Below are 16553 nucleotides of genomic sequence, written 5' to 3' on the forward strand. Positions count from 1 at the left end.
CCCAGAAGAAATCAAAGAAAACTTAAAGAAGAGATTGAACCATTGATATAGTTGGAAGAAGAGAATATTACAGACAGAAAATCATTCAACTTGCAAGAGAACAGAGGACAGTTCTGACATAATGAAGAAATAAGAGGAGAAAGAAAGAAGTTTATCACACCGGGATGGATTGGGAATGGAACGAAAGGGGCCGGGAATGAGTGCAGAACGAATGGGGGACGCATTTTACTGCACACAAAAGTCCCCATTCCATTCCATTCACTTCCATTCACTTCCGTTCTGTCCCACAGGAGGCAATTTTTGAAAACGGTTACTGAACAGTTCTCAAAAATCACCTCCTGTGGGATGGATGGGGAATGGAACGGAAGGAACAGAACGGAATGGGGACTTTTGTGTGCGGTAAAATGTGTCCCCCACTTTTTCCAGCATATAAGTAATATAAAGCATATATCACTTCCTGGAAAAATGGATACAGTTGTGTCTCATGTCAGAGAATGAATATTTAATACCATTTTAAGGGGCACAGAATTATGGTTCCCTTAATAAAATTTTGGATCTGTCTGGTGTGATTTTGAATTCATTCTTCATGAATAAACATGTAGTAATTAAAATGGAAAACAGGTTGAAAATATTTTGTCTGCTTAAACTAATAGAAAATAGGCAGAGAATGTATATAATCATGCACAATAAATATACTGGAGAAGGGAAAATATTGTGATTGTAAGGAGACCTTTAGTAGCCTTTGCCAGTGTGTACCAATGAGCTGTTTGCAAAAGACAGTAGTCCAGTTCAGACTAAACTATTTTGTTCCAATAAATCATGATTTCTTGGGACCAGGTCTAAGTGTTGTGGCACATGTGTCCTTCTGCCTTCCCTTTTATATTTTAGTGCAATACCTTCAGAATTTGTTCAACCACAGTTTCCTGTTATGTCAAACCAAACCACTGTGGCTTAAATTTTGACTACTAACCAGAATAGCAAAATTTGATTTGATCCTGGTTTATAATCCTGATTTGTAATTGGATCTTAAACCAGAAATTCATCTGGAAGTACTGTATTGTATTAAGTTGAAAGGGGGGGTGGGAGGAAGGGAAGCATTCAGGAACAATATCATTATTTGCTCTGATAAGTGAGGAGTTACTAAACTGAGAGTGTTATGTTGGCTGAATCCAAGTTCATTTCATTTCAGTCAGAAGGTCAGTCCAGATGCAGGAATAGATAGAAAATGGAAAAAGAATGCAAAAAGAAAGAGAGAAGGGATAGGTTTAAAAAGGAGCAGAAGTCCTTGGGCCTTTGACCTTCACAGTTATGGCATTATGATTCCAGTGTAACTGCCATGGTTCCTTCTGATGGAATCCTGGGTTTTGCATTTTAGGGAGTGGTGTTATTTTAAAGAATTCTCAGCCCAAAGAGCTCTATACCTCACTGCAGGATACTCTTTTTCCATACGTTTTAAAAACATGGTTGTGAATCTGAGAATGTAAAAAATATATATAATTACCCCCCCCCCGGCCCCCGCCAGGATTCCACAGGATTATGAGAGGATTTTATAGGATGCATGGCAACTAAAGTGGTATCATAGTGCTATAAATTTGGAGTATGACAAACCCCCAAGAAGAGAAGTAGGCACTAGATGCTAGTATAAGGTTTGAGAAAGAAGGGGGGGGAAAAGGATACCAGCATAGTCTGAAATCATTCCATCACCTGCCCTAAGATAGAGCCATACAAAATCATGACTTCACTATTTCAGAATCTTGTGCTCTAGACATAGTACAGCTATAGAACCTTTAGCACTCTCATGGAAAATAGACAACATTTGGAAAAATTACATGCGGGCTGGGAGATTCTGGGAGTGATAGTTCCAAAAGTAAAATGTCCCAAAAGCTCTGGAAATAAGGTTTGTTTTCTTAGTTAGAAACTAAGTGGCACAGTATGTGCAGTACTGGAGTTTCTGCAGCTGAAAATAAAACTATACTATAGAATATCCCTCTCTTTGAATAGACAGTGCTTGAGAAACTAGAGTATATTTAGTTCCTGATCTCTGTGTCACTAGCACAAGAAGGAATTGTCCTCAGGTCAGATCAATGACTGGAACATGAGGATAGAACATGAGGATTTGTTGTGTTATGTGGTATGGACTTGGCTAGCTTGGCTGAGGCCTCTGAATGAATGAGATGAAAGATGCTTCTCTACTGCTAATTCATCTCACTACATTAGTGTTTATGTTGTGGTTAGAGTGGAAGGGCACTATAGTATGGAAATTAGTTGGGATGTTGAATTCCTCTTTATGACAGTGCATTGTAACAGAGGATCTTTAGGTTTCTTCCATCTTATGACTTGAGGGCTAACCCACAACCCTTCTTTCTTGTCTTGTAGTCCTTTCAATGACCGCCCAATGTGCAGGATTTGCCACGAAGGCAGCAGTCAAGAAGACTTGCTTTCACCCTGTGAATGTACAGGAACCCTGGGGACTATTCATCGCAGCTGCCTGGAGCACTGGCTGTCGTCTTCAAATACCACTTACTGTGAACTCTGCCACTTCAGGTTTGCAGTAGAGCGCAAACCGAGGCCGTTGGTCGAGGTCAGTAAATGGGGCATGTCCTCAAAAGCTTAGCTTTAATGATGTATGTTTTTACACCAGGATCACAACAGCTTTGCAGCTTCGATGAAGGAAAAGAAAAGCATTGCGTTTGGGGTGTTTAGAAGCAGGAAGGGGGGAAGAGAAGGGCAGCAGGAGGGCAGCAGTAATTAAAACTTCCATGTTTCAGCAAAGACCCTGAGTGAGAAAAGTGGAACTAATGGTTTGGCTTCGTTGTGGGCTTCTATATACTTTTTATTTGCTCTCCATATGGAATGTTTAGTGCACATATGGGTGCTCTTTGTTTTAGTAAAGATTTTTTTGAAAAAATATTACTGGTATGGGACTGTAAATATAGAACAATCTATTTTGAAAAGACTTCCTGCAGAGATTTTTTGGTGTTAAATTTTTAACATTTTTAATAATTCTTTGTTCATCTGTTCTATCTCAAACTCTAGACAGTTGTTTTCTTCTAATTGTTTACAACTGAAGACTTCCTTCTAAAATACAGTGGACCCTTCCCTTATGTGGGGGATCCATTCCAGACCCTTCTCCCCACATTAGGGAAAAAGCAAGTATGCTCGCACCATTGAAAAATAAAAAAATGGTGATGTGCACACCACAAGTGTCTGCCATTGTTTTTTCTCCCACACAGCTTCCACATAGGCTGGAAGCCATGTATGTCGCACCACCTCTTTATTTTTATAAAGCCTTCCTTTTATTTTATATTTGAATAATTTGAACATAAAGCAGTGATGATGAGAGTTCAGAATGTGATACTGTTTGTCTATGAATTCTTTTAAAAAATGGTTGTAAACTTGTGAAAATAAAAATAATTGTGATTAATTGCTATGAGGACATTATGGTCAAGATCCTACACCATACTGGTGAAGATCGGTCTCTTACAGCAGGCGGCAGGGGGTGATAATTCTATCTGGTTGCTTCCTCCCCGGTGTTCAACATGCACTGGGGGATTGCTGGGTGCAACTTCATTTCCTATGGCAGGAAGAAGGCAAATGTCAGCCCTCCTCCAAGCAGATGGTCCTGCTTCTCTTATTTACTGGGCAATTTGCTCCAACATTCACTGTGAGAGGTGAGGAAGGCTCCGGTCTAGTTGGCAAAAGCAGCAATAAGGTGGGATGACTGAAATGAAACTTCTGGCAGAAGAAGGGAAGTAACTGTGTTTGTTTGTCAGAAGGTAACAACAAAGAATCTAGTTGAACCTAAAAAACTGACATGTTTTATTTGGCATAAGCTTATTTGGGCTCTGGCCCGCTTCATCAGATGCATCAGTATGCCTTGCTGTCTGCTACAACTGACAAAATTGTGTGGCACCCTATGGACTAAAAATCCAATGTGGGTTAGATGTGGATGAGCAGTTAGGTTTTAGTGAGAAGGCAGAAGTTTCATTGTGATCATGTCTTTATAAATCAAAACCAAAACATCAAGTAAACATTCTTAATTTTCAGTAAATATGACACTTGCAGGAACAAAAACAACCCCTATAAATCTAGGTGCTGCAATTGGACAGAGTAAATAGATTTTAGGGCCCAATTTACTTCAGTTTCCCCTTTGGGATTGGCTGCTCATGAAAACATTCTTTGCACAAATGGAATGTGACATTTTTTGAGGAGTGATAGTGACTGGGCGAGTTGAAATTGAAAGCTAGCCCCTCCAGATTTGTAGAAGCTTTGCTGTTTCATCATTCTGTGGTGAAATGAACATTTATTTTGGCCAAATACTTTTTGGGGGGATAGAAAGGAGCAAGACAGATATTTGTGTCTGTATGCTGACATGAGATAAAAACGCAAACTAGCTGTAAGTAAATCCAGGAACACAGCTCACATTACAAGTCACTTTTTTTAAAAAAAAACAAATGCTGACTTGCCAGCTGTCCCTCCTCACTGATAAGTCTTTATCTGGTGGTATAAGACTTGCCAAATCTTCCTTCTCCTCATGTAAACCAAAGATATACGTCAGGTAAACCCAGTTGCTGTGGGGGGGGAAAGGCAGTAATTTAAGGCTTAAATGCAAATTAAATATGTATAGAATACTTCTGGTATAAAACAAGTATTGAAGGATAAAACAAGTGTATCTCAAGCTATCTGAAGTGGGGGACCAGTAATATTTTTTCCTAAGGTGCCAGGGACTGGTAACGTATTTATACTTATTGGCTACAATTGTTTGATTCTTTCCAGAAAATGCAATAGGAACCTGCCATCAGTGGCTTGTGGACCACCACTTTGAGTAGCAGCACTTTAAACTACATAAACAATAGTATACTGTAAATATGATAAACTTACAGATAATAGAAACAAATCCTAAATGCAGACAGCAACTACTGTATTGTTGCATCAGACCTTCCTCCTAACTAGACCTTTCCTATTTGTAATTCTTACAATTTGTGTAATAATTGAGGATACAGCATAGCTATTCATGATCCAATTAGTGATTATGAGTCTATCCTACTACTGCAGGATGGAACACACATGGGCTCTGGTTGGACCATTGGCTACCACAACTGCTATTGCAAAACTGTCTACAGTTGACCCTCTGTATCCGCCGAGTTGCCATCTATGGATTCCAGTATCCGTGGATGGCAAGCCCGTGGGGAAGGAGGAGGTGGAAGGAAGAAAGGAAGGAAGGAAGGAAGGAAGGAAGGAAGAGGCAGCAGTGGCGGGGAAGAGGAGGAGGAGACCTCCTGGGAGATAGCCAGGGAAGGGGCTCCTCTCCCCTCCTGAAGCCTACCTTGCCTTCCTCTCCTCCTCATTGTCTTTCTTCTGTGGCCCGGCGGGCATGGCGAGGCATGGAGGGTCAGGAAGTGGAGCGGCAGAGCCTCAGTGGGGCCAGAGCCAAAAGTGACTGAGAGGTCATCCGGCTGGTCCCCAGAGTCCCTCCCAGGAAACAGTACTCCACAGCACTGCCCTCAAACCTTCCTTCCTCCCAAGTCTTCAGCCCCAAGGCTCGTGGTTTCCGTCACCCCCGTGAGGCCTGGATGAGCCCCTCTGACCACCCCATTGGTTATGTACTGCGGGGAGGGACAGATGGAGTCAGAGGGGCTCATCCAGGCATAACAGGGACGACAGGAACTGTGTGCTCTGGGCATTCCTTGGGGCTGAAGCCCTGAGAGGAAGGAACGTCTTGAGGACAGCGCTGTGGAGTGCTGTTTCCTGAGAGGGGCTCTGGGGACCGGTCAGATGACTTCGTGGTTCCTTTCGGCTCTGTCTCTACTGAGTCTCTGCCACTCCACTTCCTGACCCTCTAGGCCTCGCCATGCCCGTTGGGCCACAGAAGAAGGGCAAGAAGGAGGAGGAGGGGGGGAGAAAGGCAAGGTAGCTTTGGGTGGCTGGGGAGCCAAAGTGCCATTGTTTTCAATGGTTGCACGACCATGTGGCAGCGCCACCAACTGAGGTCAATGGGACTTTAGAATCCATGGAATTTGGCATCCGCGGGGGGGGGATCCAGAATGGATCCCCCACAGATACTGAGGACTGACTGTATATGAAAATGCACCACCATTTCTTCTCTGCTAAACTGTACAAACTATGAACTGGCAAATTTTCATATATCTTATGATTGATGATATTGGGGAGTGGACACATTTTTGTTAACTTTAACTTTTATTTAACATAAAAGAGGCCTGCTGTGATCTGTTTGCTGTCATGATTTCCTGACTCATGAGTTCTCCTTCAATCCTTAAGCAGACTCTGCAAATAACACAAATAATGTGTTGTGTGCCTTCAAGTCATTTCCAATTTATGAGATAATGAGGTAAACCTGTCACAAAGTTTTCTTGGCAAGATTTGTTCAGAGGGGGTTTGCCTTTGCCTTCCTATAAGGCTGAGAATGTGTGATTTATCAAAGGTCATAATGGGTTTCTATAACTGAATGAGGATTCAAATACCCTAGTCCCCAGAATCATAGTCCAATACTCAGATCACTTCAGAGTGTTGGCTAATTATGGGCCTGTACAAGCAGGCCAAAATAAAGCTGCTTTGGGTCACTTTGGAGGTATGCTGTTTAAATGATGCACGTGTCCTAAGAGGCCAGAAGTTGTACCAAAGCTTGGTCCAGTCCTTAGGACTGGTGCGTGGCTTTGGCGTGGCTTCTGGCCTCTTAGGACACATGGATCATTTAAACAGCATATCTCCAAAGTGACCTGAAGCAGCTTTATTTTGACCTGTCTGTATGGTGCCTATATTACCAATAATGTGTTAGGCAGCAGGCAAGGGCATAATTATATTCCTTTTTCAGAAACAGCAATGGCTGGTGATGTTATTACATTCTACCATGTATCGAGTCAAATTTTCTCATTATATTTACTTATTACTTGTTTTGGCGCTAAAGATCCCTTTGTGAAACATTATGAGGGGATTCTCCACCCCCCATTAGTTTTTTTAAACCTTTTATATGAATTTTTAAAAAGAAAAAGGACCAAAAAGTAATTGAAAAAGAAAACATGATATAGGTAATCTAGCATGTAACTACATTTCTTTGGCTATAGTAACAACTTGATTGGAGGTCACTATAAAAGTAAATTACTTTTTAAAAATAACTTTCCAAGCTCTGAACTGAAGTAGGGCTTGAATTTTCTTTGTGAGAAGAGAGATTTGTTGAAATGCAAAACTTCACTGTCCATTGTCTTCATCTCTCATTCATTTTGCCAAACAGGTGGACCAGGCGAACTACTGGCTTTAATTTATGGCTTCTGCATATCCACTTTTATGTTACTGCAGAATATTCAGATCACATTTGTTGAAGAAAGCAAACAGAGAGCATGGCCTTTTAAACAGTGGGCAGTTATTGTGGCTTCTTTTTCATAATTTCACAGCCTAGTCTTGGATCTTTAAACTTGTGGAACAGTAGTCCTAGTGCGAAGTTGTGAAGTCAGCTAAGTATTTTATAATTGTGAGGAAATGGAGACTAGAAAATGAAAATTCATATGCAAACCTTTGCATTATGTTTTGATCTTCCTATTGATAAAGAGGCATGTGTTTCTTTCTCTTTCCTCTTTTCTTTCCCCTTAGTGGGAGAGATTAGATTTTCTCATTTCTTTTTTTCCTGTTAAAAGACCACAATGCCATAGATAAGAATTGTATAAGCAATATAAAAGAGTCTGGTTTCTTCAGGCTGTAGTAGAAAGGAGTGCCTCACAGTATCAGTTATAAAAATGTAATGTGAGTAAGTATTTTGAAGGTGCGCCTCATTTTATTTCATTGCAACAACAACAAAAACCTGTTGAAATGGGCAATAGACTCTCTGCATGCTTTATCTAATACTACAAAAAGCAGAATTTAGCTTTGTGTAGTAAATTGCAGTTCACTAGCCAGGAAATCACTAAAACAGCATACTTATCTGTTAATCTTCACTACTACTGATGCATCAGCTTCATGCAGAATTTGGCTTTCTATTCCCCCAGCTGGATTCCCCATCAGGACTCTGGAATGAGTCTTGGGCTCACATCACATGCTTTGCTTTCCTTCTCTTCTTACCTTACATACGACAATTCCCTGCTTCCTTTTCTAGTTTAGGGCAAACCTTCATCTGCTGAACTAGCAAACTATGGGTCATACTTTTCCTTGGAAACAGAATTATAAGCCAGGATCAATCATGGTTGAACCATACATGCCACAGGATATTCATAGAGATGGAAGAGACCACAAAAGCCATCAAGTCCAATCCTCTGCCATCAAGGAACACTCCATCAAAGCACTCCTGAGTCCCCACAGATATCCATCCAGCCTCTGTTTTAAAAACCCCAAAGAAAGAGATTGCATCACACTTGGATGCTGCATGTTCCACTGTTGAACAGCTCTTCCTATCAAAAAATTATTCCTAATGTTTAAATGGGATCTCTTTTCCTGTGGTTTGAATCCATGGGAACGTTGGACTAGGAACTCTGTGTCCCAGTCTCTGGAGCAGCAAAAAACAAGCTTGCTTCATCTTCAATACAACATCAATAAACTCATGCCCTTTCATGTTGTGTAATTTGGTATTTTATTGACTGTGATTTGTATTTGTATTTGTATTCATTTTACTGGATTTAATCCTGCCTCGGTCCGCAGGGAGAGGCAGGAAATATAAATAAAGTATTTATTATTATTATTATAATTATTAGAACTGATATTTCTAACACCTGTTGGCATAGTAACATTTAGGATGAGTATGTATTTTTGCACTAATGAATTACAGTGTAATTATAAAGGCACTGTTAAACTTAAAATTGTGTCTGTGAAATATGCCGGTATAACTGTATGTCACTTTAGAGACAATAGGAAATGAGATGTTCACTATCTATTTCTGCAACTCCTCCCCATGAGGAAGTCAGCATCTACAGTGGCAGGAGGCTGTACCACCATGGCTATTTAATGATCCGGGGGGGGGGGGGGGGGGGGGGACCAAGTAGTGGTCAATTTCACTTTCACATCTACAGCAGGTGATGAGAGATGTCACTTTCCTGTCTCCACCAAATACAGACATAGTCAGGATAGCAACATCTCCTCTCATTGCCCAGCTGCAACACTACAACTGGTCTCTGCTTAGATGCTGCCCCATCCACTCACTAAGGCCTGTTACAGACTGCCAAAATAAAGCTGCTTCGGGTCTCTTTGGAGGTATGCTATTTAAATGATGCATGGGTCCTAAGAGTCCGGAGGTTGCGCCAAAGCCACACTCTATTCCTAAGCACTGGAGTGCAGCTTTGGTGCAGCTTCCGGATTCTTAGGATGCATGCGTCATTTAAACAGCATACCTCCAAAGAGACCTGAAGCAGCTTTATTTTGGCAGTCTGTAACAGGCCTAAATGACCATAGGGTGTATTTTCCCACCATGGAAGTTGCCTTTCTCAGGGTCAGAAGGCAGCCCAGTAGAACTGCACTAGCAAAGTTGTATGCTCTGCCAGTTAGCATGTCAGATCTTGGCCAGGGTGTGTCATCTTTGTATTGCTGTTTCTGGTAATTCTTTCAGGATGTCCATATACAGATAAGCATGACATGATATTATGGACATCTGACTTAGGTAGGGAGCCAGAAAATTGGGAATTCCAGATTAACACTTCAGAATTTGTCTCTGCAGTTTTTTCCTTCTAAATCAGAACCACCTTGCATGCTTCATTTAGCCTCTATGGGACAGCGAATTCAACTCTCAGTTCATCCACAAGGTTCACTAGGTGACACTGGGCCAGCTGCCCATATTATATTGCAATAAGCTATGAAAGGAATAGACTGGGACAAAAAATAATATGCATAACTGCTAAAATAAATAATAAAGCCTGTTCTTCTGACGAGTTCAATATAGTAAAGAATGGAACCTTGTTAAAGTATTACTTATTGGGTTGGAATCAAGATGTGAAGAGGGAAGTAGCCTCATCCTCATCCAGTGTGGCTTTCCTTATGTGGAAAGCAACCAGTCTGAATAAAAGAAGCCCCTGTTCACATAAAGGCACTCCACACAACTAGTGATTGGTTCCTTCATGTAGAGACTTTCCTTATGAACAGAAACTTCTCTTCTGACATGTTCTGTCCACTTCAGGAAAACAACAACCGGGTGGTTCCCCTTTCAAATATTGATCCAAACCTGGTAAGTAACATCTAAACAGGGTTCTTGTGGCTCAGCTGGCTGTAGGTTTTTGTGCAAGCTTCCTTCTTCCATGTAGTTATATATTCTCATCTCAAGACCTAGTCTAGTATCTTCCTTTTTTACTTTGACTATGGTTGTGGCTATGCATGATAATAGGTGCAACAGACAAAACTGTCTGCACATCAGTTTTGCTGTATTTTCCTGACAAGAGGAGACATATCTGCAAATTTGTTAACCAACCCAGATGCCCTAGCTTGCTTTCTTACCCCCTTCTGTCACTTTAATATTACTGCAATTGAGGCGTTGTCTGTGAGAATGCACCCATAATCTTGTATGAAATAGCAAAAGTGAAGTTAAATCCAATAGCTAGCCTTTACTACAGTAACTGATTCAGTTACTGAATGATAAGCCAATACCTATGTACATCCCGTTGATTCAGTGGTTTCCTCTACTTGGAACTGACAATTGGATTCCATTGTGAAGAGTTACATAATCAGTAAAGGTAACTGTAGCATTGCATCCTCTGAATAAAAGGAAATGGTACGGGAAACAGAAGCATATTCCTATTTTAATTTTTGTATGAGTAGCACAATAAATACCTAGAAAATTTCAAGTCAGTGACATGGATCACAAGTCCAGCAATGGATTGTTCAGAGTATGCCTGCTGACGTTGGCAGATAATACCAAGTGAGCAGTTTGTGGATCATAGTTTAGATTAATTCAAATAAGGAATCTGGATGTGAAGTTGCTTTAAGATTTTTATTTCTAGTATTCAGTGGTGCCAAAATGAAAAATATAACTCTAGATTACTTTAGAAGTTACTATGATGTTTTTTTGGCAAAGATTTATGTCAGCTCTTACTAGAGCATAAAGGGCTATATGCTATTTTTTTTTAAATGGGAATGCTACTGCAACCTATAAAATAAGTTAATGCAATATAAAAATGGTGGTGTTCTAGTGTGCATGTGTGAGTAAAATGCATATTGATGTGTGTGTGTATACAAAGAAAGGGGGGAGAGCGCTAATGCATGCATGTGTGTCTGTTAGCCCTGCATAGGTTTGGACCAAGACCATAATAATGCATTACAAAGGACTTATTACTTTTTTTTTAACCAATCATTCGGCAGCTGTGAAATTGATGCTAGTGAGAAGAAAGCAACTCCAAACATGAAAGGATTAAGATGCTAGGTAACAGGAAGATTTTTGAAGCCTTGTAGTGAAATATGAATATCATTGACTGGTTCCCATACTGAGCTTTGAACCATCTTCCCTCCTGCCCTTGGAAATGTCTTTTGTGCATCCCATCCTTCTGCCATTCAACAGAGCAGGAAGTTTGTATCCTGTATCTGCAACACAAGGGCCAAAGCTCTTTGACACAGTTCACAAAGAGATCACTGTCAAGGCTAGGAGGGGAAAGATTTTAAGTGTGTAATCAACAAGACAAAATGGGCCATTGGCTTTAAGAACTAAAGCAGACTAGAGTCTGTTGCAGTAGAAAGGAGATAACTTCATTACATTCTCCTGAGGTGGTTGAAAGTGCTTCTGAAAGATTTATCTCTCCCCCCACCCTTTCTTTTAAAAGCTCATTCCAAAGATCAGAAATGAGAGCACTGAGAGACATTAGAACAATGGAAAAACAATAATCCTCAACTAGAATAAACAGCACAAAAAGGCTGAATTTGCTGTACTGTGTGTGTAAAAACCAGCTAGCTCTCTGAAAAAACCTGGTCATGGAGACATATAATGTAACAGTAGTCTCCAACAAGCCGCTTCCTGGGTTTTACATTGAAAACCCATGTATGGTATGCATGTATTTCAGTCTTCTGTTCAGTAAATCCTTGGAGGATTGTTCCGTAATGGAATAGGTGCATACATAGAAATTAAAAATGAAGTTTCAACAGACAGTGGGTTGGATCTAAACTTGGGAATACTTAGAGGTGGCCCACTGAAATCACTGGGGCTTCAGTAAATGATAACTAAGGCGGGTTCCACACCGCCAAAAAGTACGGGCTCGGCACGTACTAGGGTTAGGAAGAGGCATCCTTTCCAGACGCCCCTAACCCTAGTACATGCTGAGCACATACAAAATGGTTCTACATGGGTGCTGTCATTTTGACGTAGCGGACGCTTGGCGTCCGCACATCTCGCCACCATTATGATGCCGCAAGTGCGCCAATGGTGCTTTGTGGCATCATAATGGTGCCGCAAAAAGAAGCCACTTTTCGCAGGTTCTTTTTGCTGCGCGGAGGAGCTGCGCGGTTTGTCCACTGCAGCTCCTTCGTGCAGCAAACACCGGCGCCGGCAGACCGCCCTTTTGGGCAGTCTGTAAAGCGCCTAAGGCCTGATACAAATGGGCAACAAGCACTATTCTGGGGCTGAAATTAGAGCTCTTTTAGGGGTCCCGCAGACCATGGTATTTGGTTGCTGCAGCCTCTGTGTGCGGCAGAAAGGAGCGGTGTCTCAGCACTAATTTCTACCCATCTGTATCGGGCTTAACTTTAGTCACATTTATTTAGAGCATGTCTGAATCCAGCCCAATAACTGCCAAGTGTACTGTGATTTCCCAGTCTGCATTTCATTCACATGTCATGTACCCACCCCCCTTTTTTATAAAAGGAGAAAAAGAGCTTTTACCTTCTTGTCCTATATATTGTAATGTATGTAAATATGTAATGTATGTAGTATGTTCTTGAAGTAAGAGCTTCAAGACAAAAAAAAAAGTCCCTTGCCATTCTGTGGTTGAAACCTAATACTGAGAGGCTAGTGAGTCTTCTTGGATGAGTAATAACGCCTCCCCATATCCTAGGATGAGAGAGAAGCAAGTTTTTGCTCACTTGATTCCATCCCAGAAGGATTAAGAGAAGATTCAGGTATCCAAGGCAATTTATGACAGAACAGCTAAAAACATCATCTGAAAACATGGAGGGTCTTAAGAGTTTGCAAACTGAGAAACAAGGATAGAACCCTTTGAACGTCTTCTCTCAGAAAGCATTCTTTATGACATAATATGTGAAACAAATAGAAAGGAATGGTATGCATTCAGGGGATGTAACAAGAGGATCTCTCCAAAGGTGAAAGTGTTGGAAAAACCTTGATATCATGTTGAACCAACACCAATATACAGCTCATAATACATATTCAATGCAATATCTAAACCCCCCTTAAAAAGAATTAAACATAATGCAATTAAAATTAAGCGGTTAAAATAGAATATTATCAATAGTCCAATAATCCAATGGGCAAAGTGGTGGCATACTACATAAGAAGGGGGAAATTTATTCATAGCTGAGTTATTCTATTCAGGGATGGCCTGCCAGAAGAGATCCATCTTAACAGCTTTTTTAAAGCTGTCTAGGCATGTAATTTTAGTAAAAGAAACCTCAAAACCATCTCTAGATATGACTCATCATACAATTTTGCCATATACCATCCTCTGAATTGTGAAAAACAAGATTTAGGTGTATGTCACAAAGAGAACTGGAAGATGTATTTCTTGGTTGTTTCCAGTGTATTCTGTTTACTAAAGGTGTCCCCTAACATTTAATAATCAGGTGATGGAAAAGCTGTTTAGAACACATTTCTTATAAAGCAGGCAAACTAATGTTTGCCATAAGATTGTTCAAAACGTTTGCATATATACCTTTGTATATGTGGGGCATCCATTGCGGACATCCTTGCAGATACAAAAAACACAGTACCTCAAGTCCCATTGACGGGATACAAACTGCCATATAGTACGTATTCTATATGTACTAGGATTAGGAAGGGGTGGTGCTTCCGCACCCCCTAACCCTAGTACGTATAGAATACGTACAACATGGCGGCGCCCCTTCCACATTGGGGGCCGCCATGTTTATGTACTGGACGCATAGCGTCCAGACGTGTCGCGGCGCCTATGACGTCACGAATGCGCCAGCGGTGCCTCGCGACGTCATAAAGGCGCCGCAAAAAGAAGCTCCGAAATGGAGCTTCTTTTTTGCTCCACGCGGGAGCCGCGCGGTTTGGCTGCTGCAGCTCCCGCGCGGAGCAAATGGCGCCGGCGGGAGACCGCCACAAAGCGGCGGTCTGTATCCCGCCATTGTTTCTAATGGCAGCACAGTGTGCAACCACCATTGGGATCAGCAGGGCTTGCCATCTGTGAAGCTTAAATCCATGAATAGCAAGCCCACGAATAGCAAGGCTCCACTGTAATCCACTCCTGTTTCAAAATCCAGATGATTAAACATATTTTTATGCTGGGTGGGGGAGGATTGGCATTTATTGAAATCTAGTGTCTTGTATCAGTGGATAAATGGTAACAATAAAAGATGCCCATATTTTCTCCACTAGATCTGGGGTGACATAGTTAGATGAGTAATTCCAAAGGAAGATCATAATTATGTTTACTGCAAATGACCTCTCTCTGGAACAAAGACAGAGAGGTTCTTCCGAACCACTTTTGCTGCTCTACATACAGCAGTAGGTTGGTTAATATCTCCATCTGGATTTTAACTGAATTGTAGTACAGTAGAGGAACTATGAGAAGGCAGTGAGAAAGGCCTGAGATGTAAGGTGAAAGAGCCAGAGGACAGAATCTGGAGGGATATGAATTGTTCACTTATCAAAGGCCTGCAGCCAGATGATTATTTCTTAGCTCTCTGAAGTTGTGCTCACTTTTCTAAGGCGGGTTATAAACCGCTGCTTTGAGGCGGTCTGCGGCCGCCGCCATTTGCTCCGTGCGGGAGCCGCAGCAGCCACACCGCGCGGCTCCCGCACAGACCGAAAAAGAGGCTCCTATGACGTCGCGAGGCGCCAGGGGCGGACTCGCGACGTCATAGACGCCGCAACACGTGCGGACGCACAGCGTCTGATACGTAAACATGGCGGCCCCCATGTGGAAGGGGCGCCGCCATGTTGCACGTATGGAATACGTACTAGGGTTAGGGGGGTGCGGAAGCACCGCCCCTTCCTAACCCTAATACGTATTCCATACGTTTTTTTGGCGGTTTGTAACCCGCCTAAATTTTCCTCCCAGTCTCAAAGACTAGGTTTTTAAATGAAAATAATTCTTACGTGCCACATTAGAGATTTTGCAACAGGCATAATTGTTTGGTGCTTGTTGAATATGTTAAGAATGCTTGTTTTCTTTCTCTCTAGTCCACTGCCATGATACTTGAAAATAGCTTCCTTTCCTGTCTTCATATTACTCTTTATTATTACTCTTTTTTTAAAAAAATACATTAAAAATTAACTCTCTAATATCTGGGTATATTCATTTTCATAGTCCATTGCCTTGCCAAACAATTCACAGTATGTTCTGCTCTTGGTATTAATATTGTCAGAATTACAAATATGGGATGTGAATGGGGAAATGAAAGCTCTTCTCACATCACTGGAGAGTTTCAGTGTTTGTTTTCCTGATGAAGAGGTAGTTCATTGTTAAAATTAAATAGCAGTTTGACTCTCTAGCATGGGAAGTATAGCAACAAATAGGAAATACATGCTCTTAATTGTCTCCCACAGGCACGCCATATCTTTAGAACACAGTGTGTTTTTTTTATTCATAAGCAATGTTCTTGATGTTCTAAACAAGACAGAACAGTATATTCAAAAGATATCCATTTTATTACTATGTGACATATAAATAATTAGGTGACCCAGCACAAAGAAGCCTGTGGCAAACCCCTTCTGAACAAATCTTGCCAGAAGAACCCCATGATAGGTTTGCCTTAGGGTCACCATAGGTCAGAAATTACTTGAAGGCACACAACAACAACACAAAATAATGTTGAAGACTCAAGAGCAGGGGTTGGCAACCTACGGCCCGTGGGCCGGATCCGGCCCGCCGAGGCCTTTCTACCGGCCCCCGCGCAGTCCTGCTGCCGATTGCCGCCATTTCCGAGCCGCTCCGGGCGCCATTTTGTTTTTCAAAATGGCGGCCGAAGTCTCGCGTGACCTTTCCCAGGATGGGAAAGGTCGTGCGAGACTTCGCCGCCATTTTGAAAAACAAAATGGTGGCAGAGGAAGAAGAGGAGGGCCGCGCGGCCTGGGGTGGAGGAGGCAACGGATGAAGACCAGCGCGGCCCTCCCCGCGGGGCTCCTCGCGGCCCTCTCCACCTCCCCGCGGGGCTCCGCGCAGCCCTCCCCGCCTCCCTGCGGGGCTCCGCGGGGCTCCGTGCGGCCCTCCCCGCCTCCCCGCGGGGCTCCGCGCGGCCTGCGCTGCCCACCTCCTCCTCTGTCTCCTCCGTCCTGCCCCCAGGCCGCACGGCGCATGGAGGAGGGGGAGGAGAAGAAAGAAGAGGAGGGAGGAAGAGCAGGAGGAGGCAGCAGCAGGAGGAAGAGGAGGAAGAGGAGATGGGGGCAGCAGGAGGAGGAAGAGGAGGGAGGAAGAGCAGGAGGAGGCAGCAGAAGGAGGAAG

The 16553-nt window shown here is 42.3% G+C and overlaps 1 protein-coding gene across 6 annotated transcripts in view; it reads left to right on the forward strand.

Moving 5' to 3' along the window:
• Nucleotides 1-16553, forward strand: part of MARCHF3 (membrane associated ring-CH-type finger 3) — a 200780-nt gene that overhangs the window by 153550 nt on the left and 30677 nt on the right. For all 6 annotated transcript variants that reach the window (XM_089491394.1, XM_089491409.1, XM_089491401.1 and 3 more), the window contains one exon: nucleotides 2377-2581. In XM_089491394.1, coding sequence (XP_089347520.1) covers nucleotides 2377-2581 — 205 coding nt within the window. The remainder of the gene's footprint in view (nucleotides 1-2376; nucleotides 2582-16553) is intronic.

Source organism: Sceloporus occidentalis, unplaced genomic scaffold (genome assembly GCF_023333645.1).
Source record: "Sceloporus occidentalis isolate IW3139 unplaced genomic scaffold, rSceOcc1.0.p SCAF_1, whole genome shotgun sequence".
In the NCBI taxonomy this organism is placed as follows: Eukaryota; Metazoa; Chordata; class Lepidosauria; order Squamata; family Phrynosomatidae; genus Sceloporus; species Sceloporus occidentalis.